Source organism: Serinus canaria, chromosome 4, assembly GCF_022539315.1.
Source record: "Serinus canaria isolate serCan28SL12 chromosome 4, serCan2020, whole genome shotgun sequence".
Lineage (NCBI taxonomy): Eukaryota > Metazoa > Chordata > Aves > Passeriformes > Fringillidae > Serinus > Serinus canaria.
In genome coordinates this window covers 23,280,101-23,299,386 of record NC_066317.1, presented here as the reverse complement: position 1 = coordinate 23,299,386, position 19,286 = coordinate 23,280,101, and the positions used below count along the sequence as shown (strand labels likewise).

The 19,286-nt window shown below is 39.7% G+C and overlaps 1 protein-coding gene across 1 annotated transcript; it reads left to right on the top strand.

Moving 5' to 3' along the window:
- The first annotated feature begins 93 nt into the window (after positions 1-93).
- SLC9B2 (solute carrier family 9 member B2) lies at positions 94-17,657 on the top strand. Its single transcript, XM_009101279.4, has 12 exons — positions 94-191; positions 2,813-2,912; positions 4,074-4,257; positions 5,585-5,755; positions 8,453-8,595; positions 10,388-10,515; positions 11,417-11,592; positions 12,117-12,223; positions 13,369-13,518; positions 15,881-15,989; positions 16,173-16,309; positions 17,269-17,657. The coding sequence occupies exons 2-12, from the start codon at positions 2,823-2,825 to the stop codon at positions 17,500-17,502; spliced, it is 1,629 nt and encodes a 542-aa protein (XP_009099527.1). The 5' UTR covers positions 94-191; positions 2,813-2,822; the 3' UTR covers positions 17,503-17,657.
- The last annotated feature ends 1,629 nt before the right edge of the window (positions 17,658-19,286 follow it).

Below are 19,286 nucleotides of genomic sequence, written 5' to 3'. Positions count from 1 at the left end.
CTGTGGGCAGCCCCGGCTGCAGCGGCTGGCCTGGCGGAGCTGTGCCTGTGGAGGAGGGCCTGTTGCGCCAGCAGCAGCAGCGGCAGCGGGGGAGGAGCGGCCCGAGCCGAGCAGCGGGGCTGTCGCCGCTCGGGGCCGCCGGCGAAGGCTGCGGGGAGCGGGTCCCTGGCTGAGGGCCCGCCGTGCCGCAGGTGAGTTCTGTGAGCTCTGTGCCGCCCTGGTCTCGCTGCACCCCATCTCCTGCAGCAGGGGGGGGACGGGGTGGGAGCGGAGAGCGGGCTTGGCCGGCAGGAGGCTGCTCCCGGGTCTACTTGGCGCTTTTTTGTGGGTAATGATGGCTTGGGTGTTTCAGTTGTTGTGTACTCTGAGTGCCGGTTGCTGCGGTGGGGTTTGTGGTATTTCGTCTGCATGGCCTTCTGTACCTTGTGTGTGCAAAGCAGAGCGCAGTCTCCGAGGCAGCAGAGCTGATGCTGTAGGCATGCATGTGCTGTCGCTGTCAGTCAGCTCTCCCTCACTACCCATTCAAAAACAACTGGAACGAGAGGATCTGATGTAAACCTTTCTGCTTTCCAAACGAGAAAAGTGTATTTTATAGGGAGGTACTAAAATAGGTCTGCTACTGGCTGGTTTCCATTGGATAGGCCTTAACCCCAAAGTATAAATTCCTCTCAATGATTTCTCAATCACTGATTTTTGTTGGCATAGAACCTGGAATTTAAAAAGCAAAACAACCCCCCTACCCCTCCAAGAAACCCAAAACCTGTGAGCTTCCCAAAGATCCATGCTGACATAAGTACAGTAACGACTCACTTTGGTCCCACTGATCCAAAGGACAGTTCTTGGAAGTAGGTTCTTGATCCTGCCAACAGGGTGAAGACCTGCCACAAACCAGGTAAGGACAGCACTGTCAGATCTGTCATTCAGTCCCTGAAACCATTCCTGTTAAACAGAACATTCAATATTCCTGCTTGGTCCATCTTGCCTTTCCCACACACTCCTGTCAACAGCACTTTCAGGAGCTGAAGCTGTGGCGAGGTGCACTTGCCCTTCTCAGAAGTGTTAATTAATTAATTAACTCTTAGAAGTAATTAATTTTGTGTCAACAGCTATGTGACTGATCTGGGATGATGCCTGTGCAAAGCTGGATGGAGGACTTTGTCCTTCTGTCCTTTGCTTGCACACAAACCAAGTGCAAAATTATGTACATAAATCCACCCTGGGAAAGTGGTCAGTGAAGGGAAGGAGGGAGGCACTGGTAGGTTGCTGATAGTTTCTGTTCCAGTTAGGAGCATTGGCATTTGTGGATTTCCTGTTCCAGTGAAAGGATGGAAAAAAACCAAATCAAAAGTATCACTGAAGTCATTACAAAACACCTAAAACCACAACTATTTGGTTCTGCAAGTACTAATTAAAAATACAGAAAAGTACTGAAAATTGAGTAAACAAATACTTTATCTGTAAGTAGGAAATACTTTATCTGTAAAAGGGGGAAAAAGCAAAACTGTTAACTTATAACACACTGAAAGTGTTTGCCTATAGCTCTCTATTCTTCTGCTGTGCCTTGGTCATGCCTCAGGCCAGTTTCATATCAGAACAGCTCAAACAAAACCTCACAGGTGTTAGAATGGACCTTGTCTTTGTGGTATCAGCCCTTCCCAAATATCAAATATTTCATTTTAAATTTGAGGCTTGATAATTGTGAGAGTCAGCTCTGACTTGCTTCCAACCATCTAGCAAGGAAGGAATTTCTTGGCTCAGGAGTTCTGGCTGAACTTCACTAGTTATATATGGCCAGAGCAGTGTAAAAGACTTGAAAGAGATTTAGCTGATGGAGAATATATGCCAGCCTTTGCTGTAAGAGAGAACACTATCAAGCCTTATCTCCAGATAGATGCCTGCCCCCCTTGATGGCTAAAACTTGTTAAACTACAGTAAATACGTGTACCAAAAAATATCTGACATACAAAACAGTGCACTGCCATATCTCTTGTTAGAATCTATGGGACAAGTAGTGGACCAGTTAGAGTTGAGCAAATACAATGATGACTATCCACAAATTTCTTGGATCTTACTTCGCAGTCTGAGAAGTACCTCCATAGGATATAATCAGTAAAAAAGAGCCATGTTTAATCAGGCTGCAAGCTGTGAAAAGTCCTGATCATTATTCAAACAGGCATCTTCACTTCCTTAGATACTCAGTCAATGTGTTTGTAACTAGCAGCATCTAGAGAAAACACATTTTTAAAATTCCTCTGAGAATCAACCAGGATCAGTTAGGCTTAATTTAAGGGAAAAGTGTCCCCTCCTGAAGCTTTAGAAACCTCTTTGAATTTTAGAAACTATAGTTGTTCTAACTTCATTAAATGGTCCCTTGCACTGATATGTACACAGGACCTGTGACACTTTCAGAATGGTCTTAATGGTCCTGCTAAGTGGACAGCAAATAACCTTTAATATGTGCTGAAAGGAGGCACAAATAGATAAATATTACAGCTGTGGTTTTAAGAAGGAATGAAGAGGTTAGCACAGATAATTGAGATTCTAAAACTCCTTTTTTTTGTTTCGTGGGTTTTTCCTGGGGTTTTTTGTGCTTGAATTTCTAAGCTTAATGCTGTTCTTCAGTTAGTTTCTGTCTCTTGTTCTTAGGTACAGCATACAGAGGGACATAAAAACCATTAAACTTGAAATTTTATGGGCTGACAGGATTTTTCCACATGGTCTGTGGGAAAAGACATCACTGAGAAGTCATCCATTTGGAAAACAGTGTTTATTTGCTTCTCTTTAACTTTTTCACCATTATTTCTTTCTTTAGGTTTGCAACAATGGTAGGGGGAGATGTAAATAACAGTGAAGATTCTCAACCATCAGTATTTGTGAGAAATGGCATGATTCCCATGAATGAGCAAAGTGAGGTAATTAACTAGGATCCCAAAATATCATTCTAGTCAGAGAGAACCCTCCTTTTTCTTTTTTCCATTTTTAAGAATAAAATTCGTAATGTAAAAGGCACTTAAAAGTAAGCATATAGTATTGAGTGTATCTCATATAGATGTTTATATGGCACATCTTTATGCACATGGTGATCACAGAATCATGGGGTAAACAAGTAACTCCATGCTGAAAGCTCATGAGATTTGTGTTCCAGTCATGACTCTGAGTAAGGAATATATATATGTATAGAGAGAGAGAGAGGGAAGAGACAGAAGAATAATCAGAAATGTGGAACTATTACTGGAGAAGGGCCAAACCACATTATAAGCCGAATTCCATGTCTACGGTATGACAATATGCTGACAAGAATACTCATACAGGAAGGCAGATGATTAACTTGTCAATAATAATGCTAAAATTAAGTGAGACATATCCAAAAATGGTCAAAAAGTGCTTTGTTTATGAATATGGATAAGTAGATTTACCAGTATAAGAGAACAGCTTCAAGGGAATGACAGTTATAGTATTTCTCCATCTCTACTTTGACTTACCAGCTCGAGCCTTCCAGCAATGGATCATGTGAGTAAAGCTTGTGCTGGCCAGCTGTGCTGTTTCTTTCATCTTTATTTTGTTATTTTGGTTCAAGGCTTTGCAACAGTAGTTATTTAGGAGTTATATTAAAAGTACCATCTCACTGGAATTATGCTAATTATTAATTCTATTGTGAAATCCAGTCTGGAAGCGGAACCTTATCAAATTGTAGAAAATATTAATAAATGTTTAGTTGTGTACACAAGACAAGCTGAGCCTGGCCCACTATTATTGTTTCTTCATCAAATATGCAAATATTGTTAATGCACAGCTGCTATATCTGTTGGGACTGGAGCCCTGTCAGGTGCAGACAAAAAGGCAAATGTCCTGCAATTTCTGACAGGCAGTTCTTGGTGCCATGCAAAAAACAAACACAGGGTCAAAAATGTCAGAATTACATCAAAGCTGGGCATTCCTATAGTGGTTGTTCAGTTAATGTGGTCACCTGTGGCCAGTGGGGATCCAGTGCATCTCAGCTGACTTCAGGTGGTGCACACTACTTCAAATACATACAGTGCCCCTTCTGAGGGAGTTTCCTTGTTTGCCTTCAGCAGGAACCAACAGCAGGTGCCAAAGGTACTGATGGGAATGCACAAACAGAAGAAACTGCTCTCTTAAACCAATGCACTCAGCAACCTCCCGAACCAGCAGCAGGGTCTTCAATACCTGCAAGAACATGGAGGCAAATATTTGCTTGTCCTCCTCAGGGTTTACTGGCCCAAACAGTGACAAATGGTAGGTAAGAGACACAGAGTTTAATTAAAATGAGAAATGGCAAAAGAAGTACTTGTTGTTCTGAACAGGATATCTGTCCACTGTCCTTGAAAATAATGAATGGAAATAGCTGTGTTTTACTTATGACACCATTGTTTGAATGTTTTAGCCAGAGGGGGAAAAAGAAAGATGAAACAAATGTCTGAATGTACAGTTGCTCTTTCATATATTTACTATGGTAGGTATGTTTTTGCACTGCAGACTATTTTTATCAGAAGCAAGACCTCCTAATTTTTATCTGGATAGTTTGTCCTTAGTACTACAGGCTTGCAAAGCCAAAAGTCCTCACTACAAGGCAAACTGATCTATTTTGTTTAGAATTTGTCCTAAACTGAAAACTCCAAAAGAGATGCCTGGATAGCAAATTATTTGAGATTTTTCCTAACAAAAGACATTTCATGTGTCTTTGATTGCTTCCACAGCCACTTGGAATACTTAGGCTTTAATATTTGGAAATCTACTGGTCTTGCTTTTTCCCCTGTCACTCTCAAGTAAGATTAAGAAAATTCCAGTTTGAAAATGCAGGACATTTATTCAATACATTTTGTTCCTCTCCTTCAGTCTTCTGTTTTATGTGTATGCATGCCTGTTCTTGTTGGGCAACTGTTGGAACAGATTTGTGAACCTTGAAAGAGCATAATGTTTTCACATATTTTATAATATTTTCCCACACTCTTCTCATAATATTTTTCAGGATTTTTCCCCCTCTGTATTATCCTGCTTTGATTGCTGTATCAAGGAAAGTATTTGTATTCAAGATGTCCAGAGACATCACCCTCTTCAGAAATTTTTTCCCAGGGATAACAGTGTATTGCACAAATTCATTCAGCTAAAAAATTATGCTTCAATTATTTTAAAAATTAGACTGGAGCTGCATTCATCAGCTTGAAGATACAGCCAGGCTGTTCAACAGTGGATTTTACTGTGGTTCTGAAGTAGCTGCAGGAAGATAAGCAAATGCAAGATAAGTTAGGAAAAGTCTTTGCTTTAAGTTTGGAACCTGTGAAGTGCTTTTCACAGCAGACCAAGGCTCACTAAATTAATTTTGATATTTATTGATGTTCCTGTTACCAATTTTAAATTATTTTAGCACCTATAAAATCAGAACATCAATTTAGAGGCCATCAAAGAATAACTGCCTTGTTATTATTAAATTAATTAAGGTAAGTAATTTCATTTCTAAAAGTTATAGCTAACTTGTTTCTTCAATAGCAAAACAGATGTGACCTAGCAGCAAAGTTGTTGCTGAGAGATGATTGAATGTTAATTATTTTTTGTTTTGTTCCAGTTGCATTTGTGGTTCTGGTTTGGGCTGTGGTTTGGTCCATAACTGGGGCTGAGTGTCTCCCAGGTGGAAATCTCTTTGGAATTCTGTTTCTTTATTTTTTTGCTGTCATCGGAGGAAAAATTTTTGGATTTATTAAAATACGAACGCTACCCCCTCTCCCTGCTCTTCTGGGTAAGAGATCCTTCCTTCTTTTCTTCCTGCATGTTTTGTGTTGTCGAGTAGTATCTGTATGGGTTAGATGTGTTTGAACTGGGAACAAATAAACTGTGTCACATTCAAAATCTGTAGCTTTTCCAAATGACTTTTTCTGGTCCTCCCTGAAAAGGTGCAAAATTCCCAGACTGGCTCAGATGAAATTAACTAAGGCTCTCTTCTTAATTCTTTGTGGGTCAGAGAACTATTTGCCTACAGATTCAAAGTTTATTGTCTTTCAGACCCTTCTGTCACAGTTGCTTAAAATTTGGGTTTAATAATACCAAACAGGAATCTTAATCCAGACATCATTTTAGAGTAATTTCTTTGCAAAATTATTGCTGAGCTGTTTCCTTAGTATCTCACACAATGGAAATGGTTTCCAAAGAAAACATTACAGCAATTCCCTGCTACTGGTAGTCCAAGGGATTTCTTTCTTCTCCTTCCTTTATCTCAAGATAATTGAAATCTGAGAAAATAAATTCACACCAAGGAATAATTCTTCTGCAGAGAGTTATTCTGATTCAATCATAACTTTTTTTTTCACATCAACATCCTATTTTATCTAACATAGAAATGCAAAATAGAAATGGGAGATGAAAATAATGTTAATCCTGACATCTTTAGAATTTTTTCCAGTTTTTTTCCTAGAGGAGATTTTATACTCGCTTAGATGAGTACAATATTTTGAAGTGCTGTGATGTCAGTGAAGCTAGAAATGAAGCTCCAGGTTCTTCTCCCCAGCTGCATGCTGTCCCCTTGCTGTGTTTAGTGCATAAATGAGTAAAGCTGCTGACAGACAGTAAAACTCCTTGGCAGGGTGGGCCAGGTGTGGCTCTATAGCCTGCACAGCTGGGAGCTGTGCCTCGCACAGGAGCTCCTCACATGGGTCTGTCCAGGCAGCCTGTGCGCTCTTGTGCTGCTTAATTTCACCAGAGGAAAAAAATTCAAATGAGAGGGAGGGAGGTTTTGCATATGGCATGCATGCCTGCAGTATGAACACGGAATGTCACACGCAGGGAGTCTGCCCTTGCTAAGTAAACACCCCTCTTAAACAAATAAAAGGATTTCTGACCATTTGGGTTCTGCTTGTTTGGGAGTTTTTTAATTACATTTGTATCTGAAAGTTATGAGTTGAGCGTGAAACTGCTTGTCAGACAGGTAATACTGGACAACAGAAACTTCAGCATGACAGCACATGTCTCTTGAGTTGTTTAGTACAGAGTTCATTGTTCCAATCCCCAGTCTTTGAGGAAAACTGGAGAAATCTATGACTCAGAAGACAAGACAGACAATGTCTGTGAATATTCTGTTTTTACATTAAAAATTCAAACCATGTGCTCCTACATGCCTATAACCCACTTTTGCTAGGTCCAGTAGAGTGTAAGGTAGCTGGCTGAGCACTTAAGCACCTTATTGTGAGCCTCTCTCAGCAAAAAAGGAGTGAAAGTGGTACTGAAACAACCACATAATATATTTTAGGTGCACGTTGCAGAGAGGTTTCTGCAACAGGAACCATGGAGCAAATCAATTAAGATATCCTTTGAGGTGGAGATTTTTGCTTTGTTAAGTAGATTTCCCAGATCAGGGTACCTCCAGTGACTTGGACCTCATGCAAATGTTGCAAACAGCATGTGATCACAGTGCCAGCCTCATATAATTGTCAAAAGGTACCACAGATTAATTATGACACTGTTTTTTTTTCCAAGAGGTGGTGGAAAGAACAATGTCTGAAAGTTTAGTGTCCCAGGACAGATCAAGTTCACAGTCAAGGCTCACACTGAGCTGGGATAAACCTGAGCACAATGATTTGTTTATTTTTTGGTTTTTTTTAGTTTCCTGTTTCTAAACATGACTAATATAAAATTATGCCACAAAAATGTATCTTTGAATCATCAGGACTCAGTATGAATCCGCTGTAGATCCATTTTTAAAGTCAACTTTTCCAGTACTTTTCCATATGCCTCCAGACCTGTGGCTTCAATAGCTTTGCAGGAAGTCTCTGCTATTAGTAAAAATACTAATATTTGTAAAAAGTTGTGTCTTGCAAGTAGCTCAAATAGAGGATAAAACAAAGTTTCTTATTTCCCTTCCCTTTTTTTGTCCCCTCTTTGTGTAAGAGTCTCATTGTCGGAGCACTTGAAAATGTATAAATTAGTCTATGATGAGCTGGTTTAGATTATATTTCCTAGTGAATGCAGCATTATGGTTCCTGTGTTACCTGCATTTCTTACACCTAAGAGGATTTTTAACAATTCTCAACTTCTGAGATAAATACACAATATTAGATGATCTTCCTATTTTTGTATTAAAACAAGCTAGCTAGAAAATAATCTCTAAGAATGCATAGGTGTCTTTGCTTGTGCTAAGTATGACCTGTACCTGGTAAACAAAGCTGAGTTCTTTTGACTCAGACTAAAGCTGTGTATCAGCATCCTGCTGATTTATTCATTGGTGACCTGCTGTGTTCTGAGGCCACTTTCACTGCTTTAAATGTGTTTATCTCTTCTCATGCCTCAGTCCCATCGTTAAAACATGGCTAATAATTCGGAATACAAATTATTTCTTTTTCTCTCATAAGAACATGATATGGTGTCTGTTTTTAAGAGTGCTATGCAAGCTTTTCTTGTGCAATAAAAAAATCATTTGACAGGAGCTTATTTGTTTTGACTGAAGGGATGCTGCTTGCTGGTTTCCTAATCCGAAATACCCCGTTCATCAGTGACTTAGTCCAGATAAACCTACGCTGGTCTGCAGCGCTGAGGAACATTGCTCTTTCCATTATCTTGACCCGAGCAGGACTCGGCCTGGATCCAAAGGTATGGCACCAGCCATTTGTGTGTGGCAGACTATACAACAGCAATCAAAAAAAAAAAAAATCTAGTAATTGGTTCCATTAAAAATATTGACCTGCTTGGTCTTGGAGCATCTGCAATTTAGATCATTACAGAAAGCATAATTTCTGTTTCGATAATTATATGTTAATATTGGTAGTTGGATTTGTACAGTTGGCAAGCAATCAAAAGAAAAACTGAAGAAAACTGATTTTATGATTATTTTAATTTCCTGAATTTTGTGAGTAGAACAAATTGAGGCTGTGTGCACCATTGTGGTCTGTCAGGAAAAGTTTACACGCCCTGTTAGGTTTTACTGAAAATGTGAAGCAATGCAAGGGATCCCCAGTCCTTGAAAGAGAATGTTTTTGTGTGGCCAGAAATCCAAAAATCCCAACCAACCAAAAAAGTGTAAACCCTGTGGGACTTTCTTATACTTTTTTTTTTAATCATTGCCATTTTAATGCAAACATGTTAATTCCAAAGATGAATCCTGCTGCACTACTGAAACAATGATTCTCATCACAATGAAGCCCGTAGCAGTCCTGTGAACAAAAAATAGTCTCTGCGCCCTGAGAAACATGATACTTCATAAATTGATGAAGGCAAGGTTTTGCTTATTCAAAATGAGCTGGCTGAAGTAAAGCTGTGCCTTACTGGCCCCTCCCTGTTGAAGGAACCACTCAGAGTTTATATAAATATAAACTTAGATAAAGTATGGGTAGTTTAGAACATCTAAACTCATTTCTCTTAACCAAGAAAAACTACAGGGTTGCCAATGCTACAATTATTTAGGAAAATAAGGTTTTGTAAATATTGAAAAATACCTGTTTTCCTATATTACCATCATCCTATTTTCCAAGACATTGAGGCTTGTATGACCATGAACTATGTGTTGTTAGGCATAGCTTGGATGCCCAATTCTGTGAGACTGCATTTCTCTCTGTTCATAACAGCTTCTTTTGCTGAGGCAACTTCATTTTTGACTCCTTTTTCTTCCATGTGGTAAGAAAACTGTCTCTTGGACTCTGTATGTGGCAATGCTTTGATGCAGTTACAATTGTTCCTCATGTAATTGAAACTCTGAAGACAAAGAAGTCAGTTTCTCTTCTCAGTCCTGATTATGCTGGGATGAACTGGATCGGTAAAAAAATGGAACTCACTGATATTTATTTATTTATTTATTTATTTATTTATTTATTTATTTATTTTTTTATTTATTTATTTTTTATTTCATTTCAAAATTAGTCCTAGCAGGCTCATGTTTGTGACTAACTATTAAAGACAGCTGTTACAAGCAAATATGGCAGTTTAGAAAAATATTTTTTTAAAAGTTGCTGAGCCAAAAGGAGCTTAATCTCTGAATATCAAGGGAGAGACAGCTGAAAGATTTGCTTGGCTCCTTGTGCCAAGTTGATTTAGTTCTATAACTTTTCATGATTTGTTCATAGATTTTGGGGCAATTTCAGGGACTGCTCATGCAACTTCTGGGATTATAATAAAATCTTTTGTGGATGGAGCAAATGACAAGAAGCCAAAGAGAATTTTCTGTTACTCCGCCTGTGACATTCAGGAACCTTATCAATCCTAGATTCACCGCCACACTTGAAATTTATATCTAAATCCGGTTGGGTTTGGGCTTATATCTAGTCTAGGCCATGTCATGTCCTATAGTACAGCTCAGACAGGATTCTTTAACAAGCCATATCAGATTGTAAATGTTTTTCCTCTCTGTAAAGCCAAGGGTTCTGACACTATTGTGCCCGTATGATTGCAGGCTCTTAAGAAGCTCAAAGCTGTCTGTTTACGGCTTGCTTTTGGACCGTGCCTCTCAGAAACAGGCACAGCTGCTGTCCTTGCCTACTTGTTCCTGCATTTGCCATGGCAATGGGGATTTATATTAGGGTAATGTACTGCCTTTTTTCCTGTATGACAAAAGTGCCCGTTTCTAGGCTGCAGCTCAATGATCCAGCTGTGGTTAGTACTCTGTGCCAAGCAGACACCTCAGTTCAGTGCCATTTGGGAAGCTGTGCTCAGCCCCTCTGGTCTTCTGCTAACCCTTTATGTCTGGCTCTGTGGCTTATTTAAAGGTCATATTTTCAGGCTGCAGAGGAGTACTTGCATCATTACTCTTCCGTGTTTGTGACCTGAGCACTTGAAGAAAGAAGGATGGTGCAATCCCTGAGTCTTGAACCACAACAAAGGGGGCTTTTAGGGACAGAAAATTATACCACAGTTTAGACAATCTTCATACTGGAATTCAGAACCTTCACACAAAGAAATACACATAGGACAGCTTTCCTGTCACAAGTCAAGGACAAGGATATGGCATAGTAATTCTAGAGTAACATCCTTGACAAGAAGACCTTTTCCATGTAGTCCAATCTAAATTGGTGGACTTGGGCTAGACCTGTGCACTAGAACAAGATGGGTGAACTCCTCCTCTGACACATGCTGAATTTTATGAGAAGGAACTCGGCTGCTGAGTCATAAGCACGTCTAGACCAGGTTTCCAAGTGGGACAATCCAGGCATCTATCAGGGAGCATAACTGGCCTGCAGTGGAGACTCCAGTTTTAGTCTGGGGAGCATTTTACTTTTAATGTTACTGAGTTGGGCAGAATGTAAGAGCTGATTGCAGATCTGCATAGAAATATCCCTCCTTGTAATTAGAGGGGAAAGGTTAGGAAAATACTTTACATAAAGATCTACTCATTTATACTTCAAAAGAATTAAGGTCAGAACATTTTGAAGTTTTTTTTAGTTCAGTGCTTTCTTTTTGAGATGCTGAACCTGTGTATTTTCAGTTTTGTTCTAGGTGCAGTCTCCCCTGCTGTGGTGGTTCCCTCCATGCTGATTTTACAAGCTGGGGGATATGGGGTGGAGAAAGGTGTCCCAACTTTGCTAATGGCAGCTGGCAGCATCGATGACATTCTGGCTATCACAGGCTTCAACACTTGCCTTGGAATGGCTTTCTCTTCTGGTATGCTGGTTAATCTGTACATGATGAAATGCAGAACAGTGATATTTTGGAGAATGTGTGCTCTGTTATGGCTGACTGGTTTAATAGCATCTCGTTATAAAATTCACGTATAGCCTTAAATACAGAGATGGAAATTACCCATGTTCAAAAGCTGGTGTAGCATGGTCAGCTCTGAGTTATGGGTCACAATAACTTTCAGAGAACATTTTTCCCTGATTGCTCCCTTTGCTGCTAAGTCTGGGCCCTGCCTGCCCAACATGATGCTTTAAAATTTCACTGGGTTTGGCAATGTTCTTACATTGGCTCTTTCTCTGACTTCTCTTGCACACTTTCTTGGCGTGAGCTTTCAGAGAAAGAAAGTTGCACCATCCAGTTCCTTCAGGCCCATAGGTTCCCTCCTAAACTCCTTTGCCCCAAGTAATTTAAAGCAGACAGTGTCCTGGAATCACCTCATAGGTCTGGAGCATGGTTTGAGTGAAGGTCTGTGTATAGCTTACTGAATGTGTTTTCCTTTTGCAAAATAGGTTCTACTCTGTACAACGTGCTCCGTGGAGTGCTGGAGGTCGCTGTTGGCATAGCAGCTGGGGGGATTCTGGGAATGTTTATTCGTTATTTCCCAAGCCACGATCAGGTAAAAACCTAGTTAAAAAAAATTACAATCAAGTGATTATTTGCTGAGAGATTATTTTCTTTAGTTATTAAATTCCAACTTCCCATGAAGCTGGTTTTGGGGAAAGCTTTTTACAGTGCTAGCAGCTTCCAAATTGCAAACCTATCAAGTAAGGATGTGTTTTAAAGGTGATTACTTATTTACTGCACCAATAATAATGTATGATCTCATAGTCCTTCCTGATGGAAGTTTGGAACCCAGCTCACCATCCTGCTCTCATTGAAGGTAGTGGAAATTGGGGAAGGGTCTGATACCCATTTCAGACAGTAAAATAATAATTTATTAGTTTGATGCAAGACACATGTTCTTCTTTAAGATCTATCCAGTAGGCCTAAGATTAAAAATTAACAAAGCAGATGTATTAGAGGTTTTAAGTGATTGATCATATCATTAGTATTAATTAGAATGTGTTACTCTCCACAAAAATGACATCTGCAGAAAGTCTTAGATGAATTTTCTATTGAGGGGTAATTAAATGAACAGAAAATTGTGGAAGAATGTAGATACGCTCTGGACTACCAAAGTCGATATTCAGAGCATCTGTTGCCCTCAGTGGCATCAAATTTTGCTATTAAATAATGTTAGAAGTCTGATACAAGAGCTAAAGAGTTAGATAGACGTGAGGAACAATGGCAGATAACTGTCTGCTGTGAGACTGAATGAAATAAAACTAGATTATTCCTGGCAAATGTTTGACTTGTCCTTAAAAACATCTGGTGGCAAAGATTTCACCTTTCCTTGGATAAGCTGTTGTAATACTTGACTACACCGGTAGAAAATTCTGCTATCACAGAGTTGAGGCAGAGCTGCTGGAACAGAGCATCATGTTCCTTGTGATAAAAATAGCCTAGTGGCAATAAGGACTAGAGTGGACAGAGGGGGGAAAAATTACATTTTCAAAATTTGTATTCTTAGGAACTAATGTCTGAAAAAAATCCTCAATCCAACTGAGCAGTTCAAGTCTCATTTGGAAGCTTTGATTCCTTCCGAATTGTTAATTTTTAATTTTCTTTTCAAGTTCTATCTTTCAAAATTACAGGAGTAACATTTTTTCCCCATTTCTGAAAGAAATTCACTTTTTTGTTTGTCTTTTTCCTTGGCTTCAGGCATCTTTGGCATGGAAGAGATCATATTTTATACTTGGACTGTCCATGTTTGCTGTTTTTGGCAGCATCTACTTTGGCTTCCCTGGATCAGGAGGGCTTTGCACATTAGTCTTAGCTTTTGTTGCAGGTGTGGGATGGTCTGATGAAAAGGTAAATGTTTACATAAGAAGCATACCATATCAAAGTCTGATGAATGGACAGCCTGTCAGGAGCTTGAATTTCTGTCGGGAGTGGTAATGGTATATTTGTGAAGCATTAGCGGGTGTACAGATTTAAAAACAAACAAGCAAAAAAAAAACCCCAAAACCCCACCAAATCAAGCAGCACATTGTACATTTGTTTTGGAAGTGTTTAGCATTTCTTGTGACAGAAAGTTACCATGTATGTCAGTAGAGCAAAATGTACGCCAATACAGAGCCTGGTGTACTGATTGTGAAATGCTCAGCTTTTCTTAGACATCTTAAGCCATATGAAGGAGACTTAGGCACTTGATAGTAGCAATCCAAAGCTTCAATTCCCAGCTCTGTGAGTGTCTGTACACAGTCACTTTATGTGAAGTGTACAAATGGGTGTCCAAGACGCAGCTGTGGACATGGCATGACTACCCTGAGGGTTTGTTCCTGTGGTTTGGAGGGGGTGAGATGGAAAGCAGTGATTAACTGTCCTCTCTCATCTTTCCCAAATCCCAGCCAGTGTAATTAGGATAACTTGGAGAGCAGGGTGCACACAATAAATGATGGTGTAGGGCCATACAAAAACCATACAAAAGACTGACTTTCTCTTAGGCGTAGCCTACTTCATCTTATTGCTGCTGCCCCACTGCCTTTCTGTACCTTACTATGTCTGACTGCCTCTTATGCTTGATCCCATCTGCATTTAAAGTTTTGAGGGCATCTTTCTCTCCCTAGCAATAGCTTTGTGGCATTCAGTAGAAGGAGGGGAAGAAAAGGAAAGGGGATTAGCTATAGTAGAGTCCATGTTATTATCCCCATCTTGACCCTGACTTTACAAAGATACCAAGGGTTGTTATAACAATGAAAAGAACTAAGATTGTCCAATTTTAAAGGATGAAAAGCTCTTCTTGGAACTCTCCCAAATTTGCCCTGAACCAGGACACTAGTTAAGGACATTACAACTGATAAAGCTCTCTACTGAAAAGCTTTTAAACCATTATAGGAGGAAGGACCTTAAACGAGCGTATGCAGTCTATAAAAGGCTTAGTTTAAATTCTTTTGATCTGTGAATGAAGCTTCATGGCCTTAAGTATATTGATGTCAAATGCCTTAGCTCTTTTTTTCTCAGCTAGAGATAGAGGTGTGTGTGTACTCAATATATTACCAAGGTTTTCCTGCTGAACTTCTCAAAGGCCACTGCCTCCCACTGTCCATGGTGGAAGGCACTTGACAAAAACTGTCTACAGAGAACAGTGAACATTGGACCTCTTCCTGGAACTGTCAAATGGGGCAGTAAGTGGGCTGAAATCCCTAAAGAGGGGATTTCTGGGGGCTCTTTTTTATTTTTCTAAATTCAATTTTATTTTGCCAGAACTGAAAAGGGTGAAATAACAAGGAGAAATGAGGCAAAAAATGCTTATATATATATATATATATATATATATATATATATTTCCACCTCCTTTTGTGTTACTGTAATCTACCATTCCTTGACAGAAGAGCAAGAGGTGTTGCAGGATCAGTCCCAAAGAGAATACCAAAGATGGGACATGTCTAGGCCCTGGATTAATTATTAAGTGACAGAGCACTGCACTTATATTTTCCACACACTCCTGCCTGAAGGTTCATTTGCTATTGTAGAACTCACTTAATTGAAAGACAAGTGCTGTTTGATATGCTGTGTGTACCTTGTCATGTAAGTGGAAGATTCCTGTTTACCATGGCAGCAGTTGGTTTAGGAAAATTGTGTAAAGTTCAAACGTGAGGAGAAAAGATGGTTTCGCCTTTATACACTATATTGCAGTGGAAAGTTCAGCACTTGTTCCTGTTATGTGATTTCAGACTGACTTTACTCCTACTCACATGGAGAGAGGCCTCTGACTGAGTGCAGCATGAACAGAGTTAGGTCGTGACTGAAACTTGGGAGAGTCAGACACTGCTCAGCTACAAATGGAAGAACGTGTTTAGGCATGCAGTTCCCAAAGGCTCAGAAACTTCATGGCAAAGCTGTTGAAATGACATCTTTCTAAATACTGAAAATCAACAATGCTTTATTTTCTTCCTCTTGTCTGCACACTGCTCTGTTACTGTTCAAACACCAGTGCCTTTTATTTCTCCTCTCAAGACACCAAACGTTTATTTACTAGGACAGCCAGACTCAGTCTGACCTTCAAAAGGTGTGCAACTGATTTTGAATGTTTTAGTATTAGGTCAAAGAAAGAGGAGAATTCTGGGCAATATTTATGAAACATTTTCACTTTGTCCTATGAGTACTTTATTGTTGTGTCTGCTTGGCCATCTTTTTGTGAATTTACAGATTAGTTTTGTTTTTATTGCAGAGGGAAATAGAAAAAATTGTGGGAGTTGCTTGGAATATCTTCCAACCTTTTCTTTTTGGTTTAATTGGAGCAGAAGTATCCATTACATCTCTTAGGCCTGAAACTGTTGGTAAGATCATTCACAAATTATTTTCATTCATTCATTATCCAGCTTTCATTACTGGCTTCGAAAGAATCTCTATAAAGAATTCTAAAACAAAGCAGACTATGGCTGACCCAAAAAAAAAAAAAAAAATCAAAAAACCAGAAGCACCTATGCACAACAGTACTGAGAAGTGTTTGTCTGTTGCAGGGCTCTGTGTTGCTATATTAGGCATTGCCCTAGTTGTGCGAATCATAGCAACGTTCCTGATGGTGTCTTTTGCTGGGTTTAATTTCAAGGAGAAGGTATTTGTCTCACTGGCATGGATTCCCAAAGCCACTGTCCAGGTAAACAATACAACATCGCTTTCATTCCAGGGTAAATCTGTTTTCTTTAGCAAAGCTCCCTAACTAGTACAGGGAAAGGTTCAGGCTCAATGACAGCTGAATGTAGAATATTGACTGTTCATACTCTAAAACACTCTTAACTGTTCAAAAAGTGTGTGGAGAACCTTCTATGTGCAAGTGTTTTGCTTGCATCTTGGGTTTACTCTTTATAATGACAGAGAATTGTACATACATCACAGGAAATGTAACCACTTCTCAGCCATTGCTGATTATTGTGCCTTCACATACAGATTCTGAGAACTCTCAAAGGTAAAAGCATTTCCCTCTTACACATGAAGTGTCTGCAAGGACAGTCACATCCGAACTCAGAATGTGTTTCAGTTTGTGATTATTTTGGTAAGGAGTAGTCTGAGAGCCATATTAAGAGAGATGCCTCAGGCTGGCTACATTCCTGCTCCTTCATTTCAGTGATTGTCATGTCATTTGGACTTTGCCTCAATAGCATGATTACTTGCAAACAAAAGTTAATAATCAAAACAGGCAAGGCTTACTATATGATCAGTGAATTAAATTTTCAGAAGCTGCCACTAGTTGACTGTTGCCGGGATACATTCTCCAAGTGTGGCATTTTCACAACTGCAATACACAATATACTGGCCTGTTTCATTGATCACACATTGCTTAGCTACCATTTTATCCTCATTTCTGGACAATGTTCTTCACAAGAGAAAACCACACAGATAAATTCATTAGCTTAGGAAATTCCATGCATAGTCAAGTGAAAATTGTTCTCATAGGTGCAACATAATGTTACTTTACTATGTACAGCCTAAAACCAGGTCAAATGTACTAAAAATGTCAAATTTATGTGAAATGCTGAGTAATGATAGGTTCCCTTTTTTTCTCATTCAGTGCTAAAGATTACTTGCTCCATCTCAGCAAAGTTTTCTTCCCTGCAGGCTGCAATAGGTTCTCTTGCCCTGGATACAGCAAGACAACATCAAGATGAGCAAAAGGAAAAGTATGGAATGGATGTACTGACAGTAGCTTTCTTAGCTATCTTGATCACTGCTCCAATTGGAGCCCTGGTTATTGGCTTGGCAGGGCCCAGACTTCTGCAGAAGGCACAGACAAAGAGCAAGGAGAATGAGGAAGATGCAGAGGTTGGAGAAGAGGCCTGTGAACCTTCGTAAGACAGACAACTGCAGCAGTCTGGTCCTTCAACCCTGACACTTTTGTTGTGTAAAGATGGTGTGTCTAATCTTGCTGGAGGAACCTAAAACTATCAGTCACCTCTGCTATTTTTAAAGCAGCCTTGGTGGAGTTCTATAAAATATTTTTATGTGAAGATGGTGCCTTGAGATGAAATAGCTGAACATACAGTGAATAAGATGACCTGGCAGTGAGTCACTGAGAAGTTAGCAGTCAAGAGTTACTTGAAATGTGTGGGTGGTGAGGCCAAGGAGAGGGTCAGAATTGTTGAGGCATGGAGTGGAGTCATGAGGTAGGATATAAGCAAAAAAAAAATGGAGACTAATGTGAATAACTTCTTGATGGTTGAAACTGGGCAGTGAGATGACAAGTTATACAACTCGAAAGGAATTTCAAAGTAAGAGGTTACTGACACATAGTGAACAAGTCCTGCCATCAGTTGGTTGATGATTGGTGATTGTTTGGTGATTCCTTCTCGTTCCTCATCCCTCTTCTTTCCCTATTGCTGTTCTTCCTCACAGCTGAGGCACTCCTTTGTGCCTTCAAGGAGTGTCAGCTCTGGTCGTACAGCAAGTGGTACTTACATGTTCAAAGAGACATTTGGGGCCCCTCATAGACTGGTAATAAAGATGTTGGTGCCAGCAGAAAAAAGGATGGAGCCTGAAAATGAGATGAGGATTGTGGGATGGCTGTAAGGACTGGGGGAGCGTTGTATGGGGGAGCGTTGTATGGGATTGCAATGGCTGCTTCTTCACCTTGTACCTCAGCCTTCACACAACATGATGTCAAGAGAGAAGTGCTGTTCTACAGCCAGGAGTAACCTTTGTTGATCAAAATCCTGCTCTTGCCTTTTAGGTTTGGTATCACTTGACAGATACCAGCAAATCTGTCTGGCTTCAAGTAAGTTGTTGGTAACTTCATTCTGAGGCACAGGGTCAGTACAGCATCCCTCAGAAACTGGAAGTTACTTTGTTATTTTTTGAAAAGGCTATTAGATTGTGCCTGTAACTGAGGTGACAACACTCTCCTGCAGATTTCTACACTCTAGTTCACTTAACTCAATTTACAGGACGCTGTGTAGAATACATCTGATAGTGTCAAGATTTTAGCATTCGTAAGAATGAATCATCTGTATTTTAGATTTTAAATTTTTAATATGCAAAACAAAAAATACTTCTAACTACTAACTACTTCTAGTACAAAAATACTTCTAACTACTTAAATACTTCGAATGTTGACACTGTACTATTTGCAGAGAGTCATATGCCAAACAAATGAGCTGTATATTTAGCTGTACATGAATGCCTTTGTATAAGCCTTATTCTCTAAGCAAAAAGAAAGCTTCCTAAGGAATTACTTAAATTTCATAGCCTGCAGTTCTAGCACAATGATAAAAATACCAGGAAATTCTTTTGTAAGTTTTCTGTTAACAGTTGTCAGGTACATTGTATTTCTCTAATGCTGTTCTTTCTGCTTCCTTGGGAATGTACCATCTTCAGTTCGGTTCAGGTTTGTCTCCTGACCTGAAAGGGTGATGCTTTTAAACTGCACCTGATGGGTTTGAAGCTGGAGCAATGGTTAAGGGTGCTGTGCTTGGTCATTATTATGACATACATGGCCTTTGGTGCCTGTTCTGCCCACTTCCCGTGCACTCCTGGTGTCCCCCCAGCCCAGTCCTTTTCAGTATCTTTACTGATGATCTGGATAAGGGGATTGAGTGTACTCCCAGTAAATTCATGGACAACACAAAGTTGGGTGGCATTGT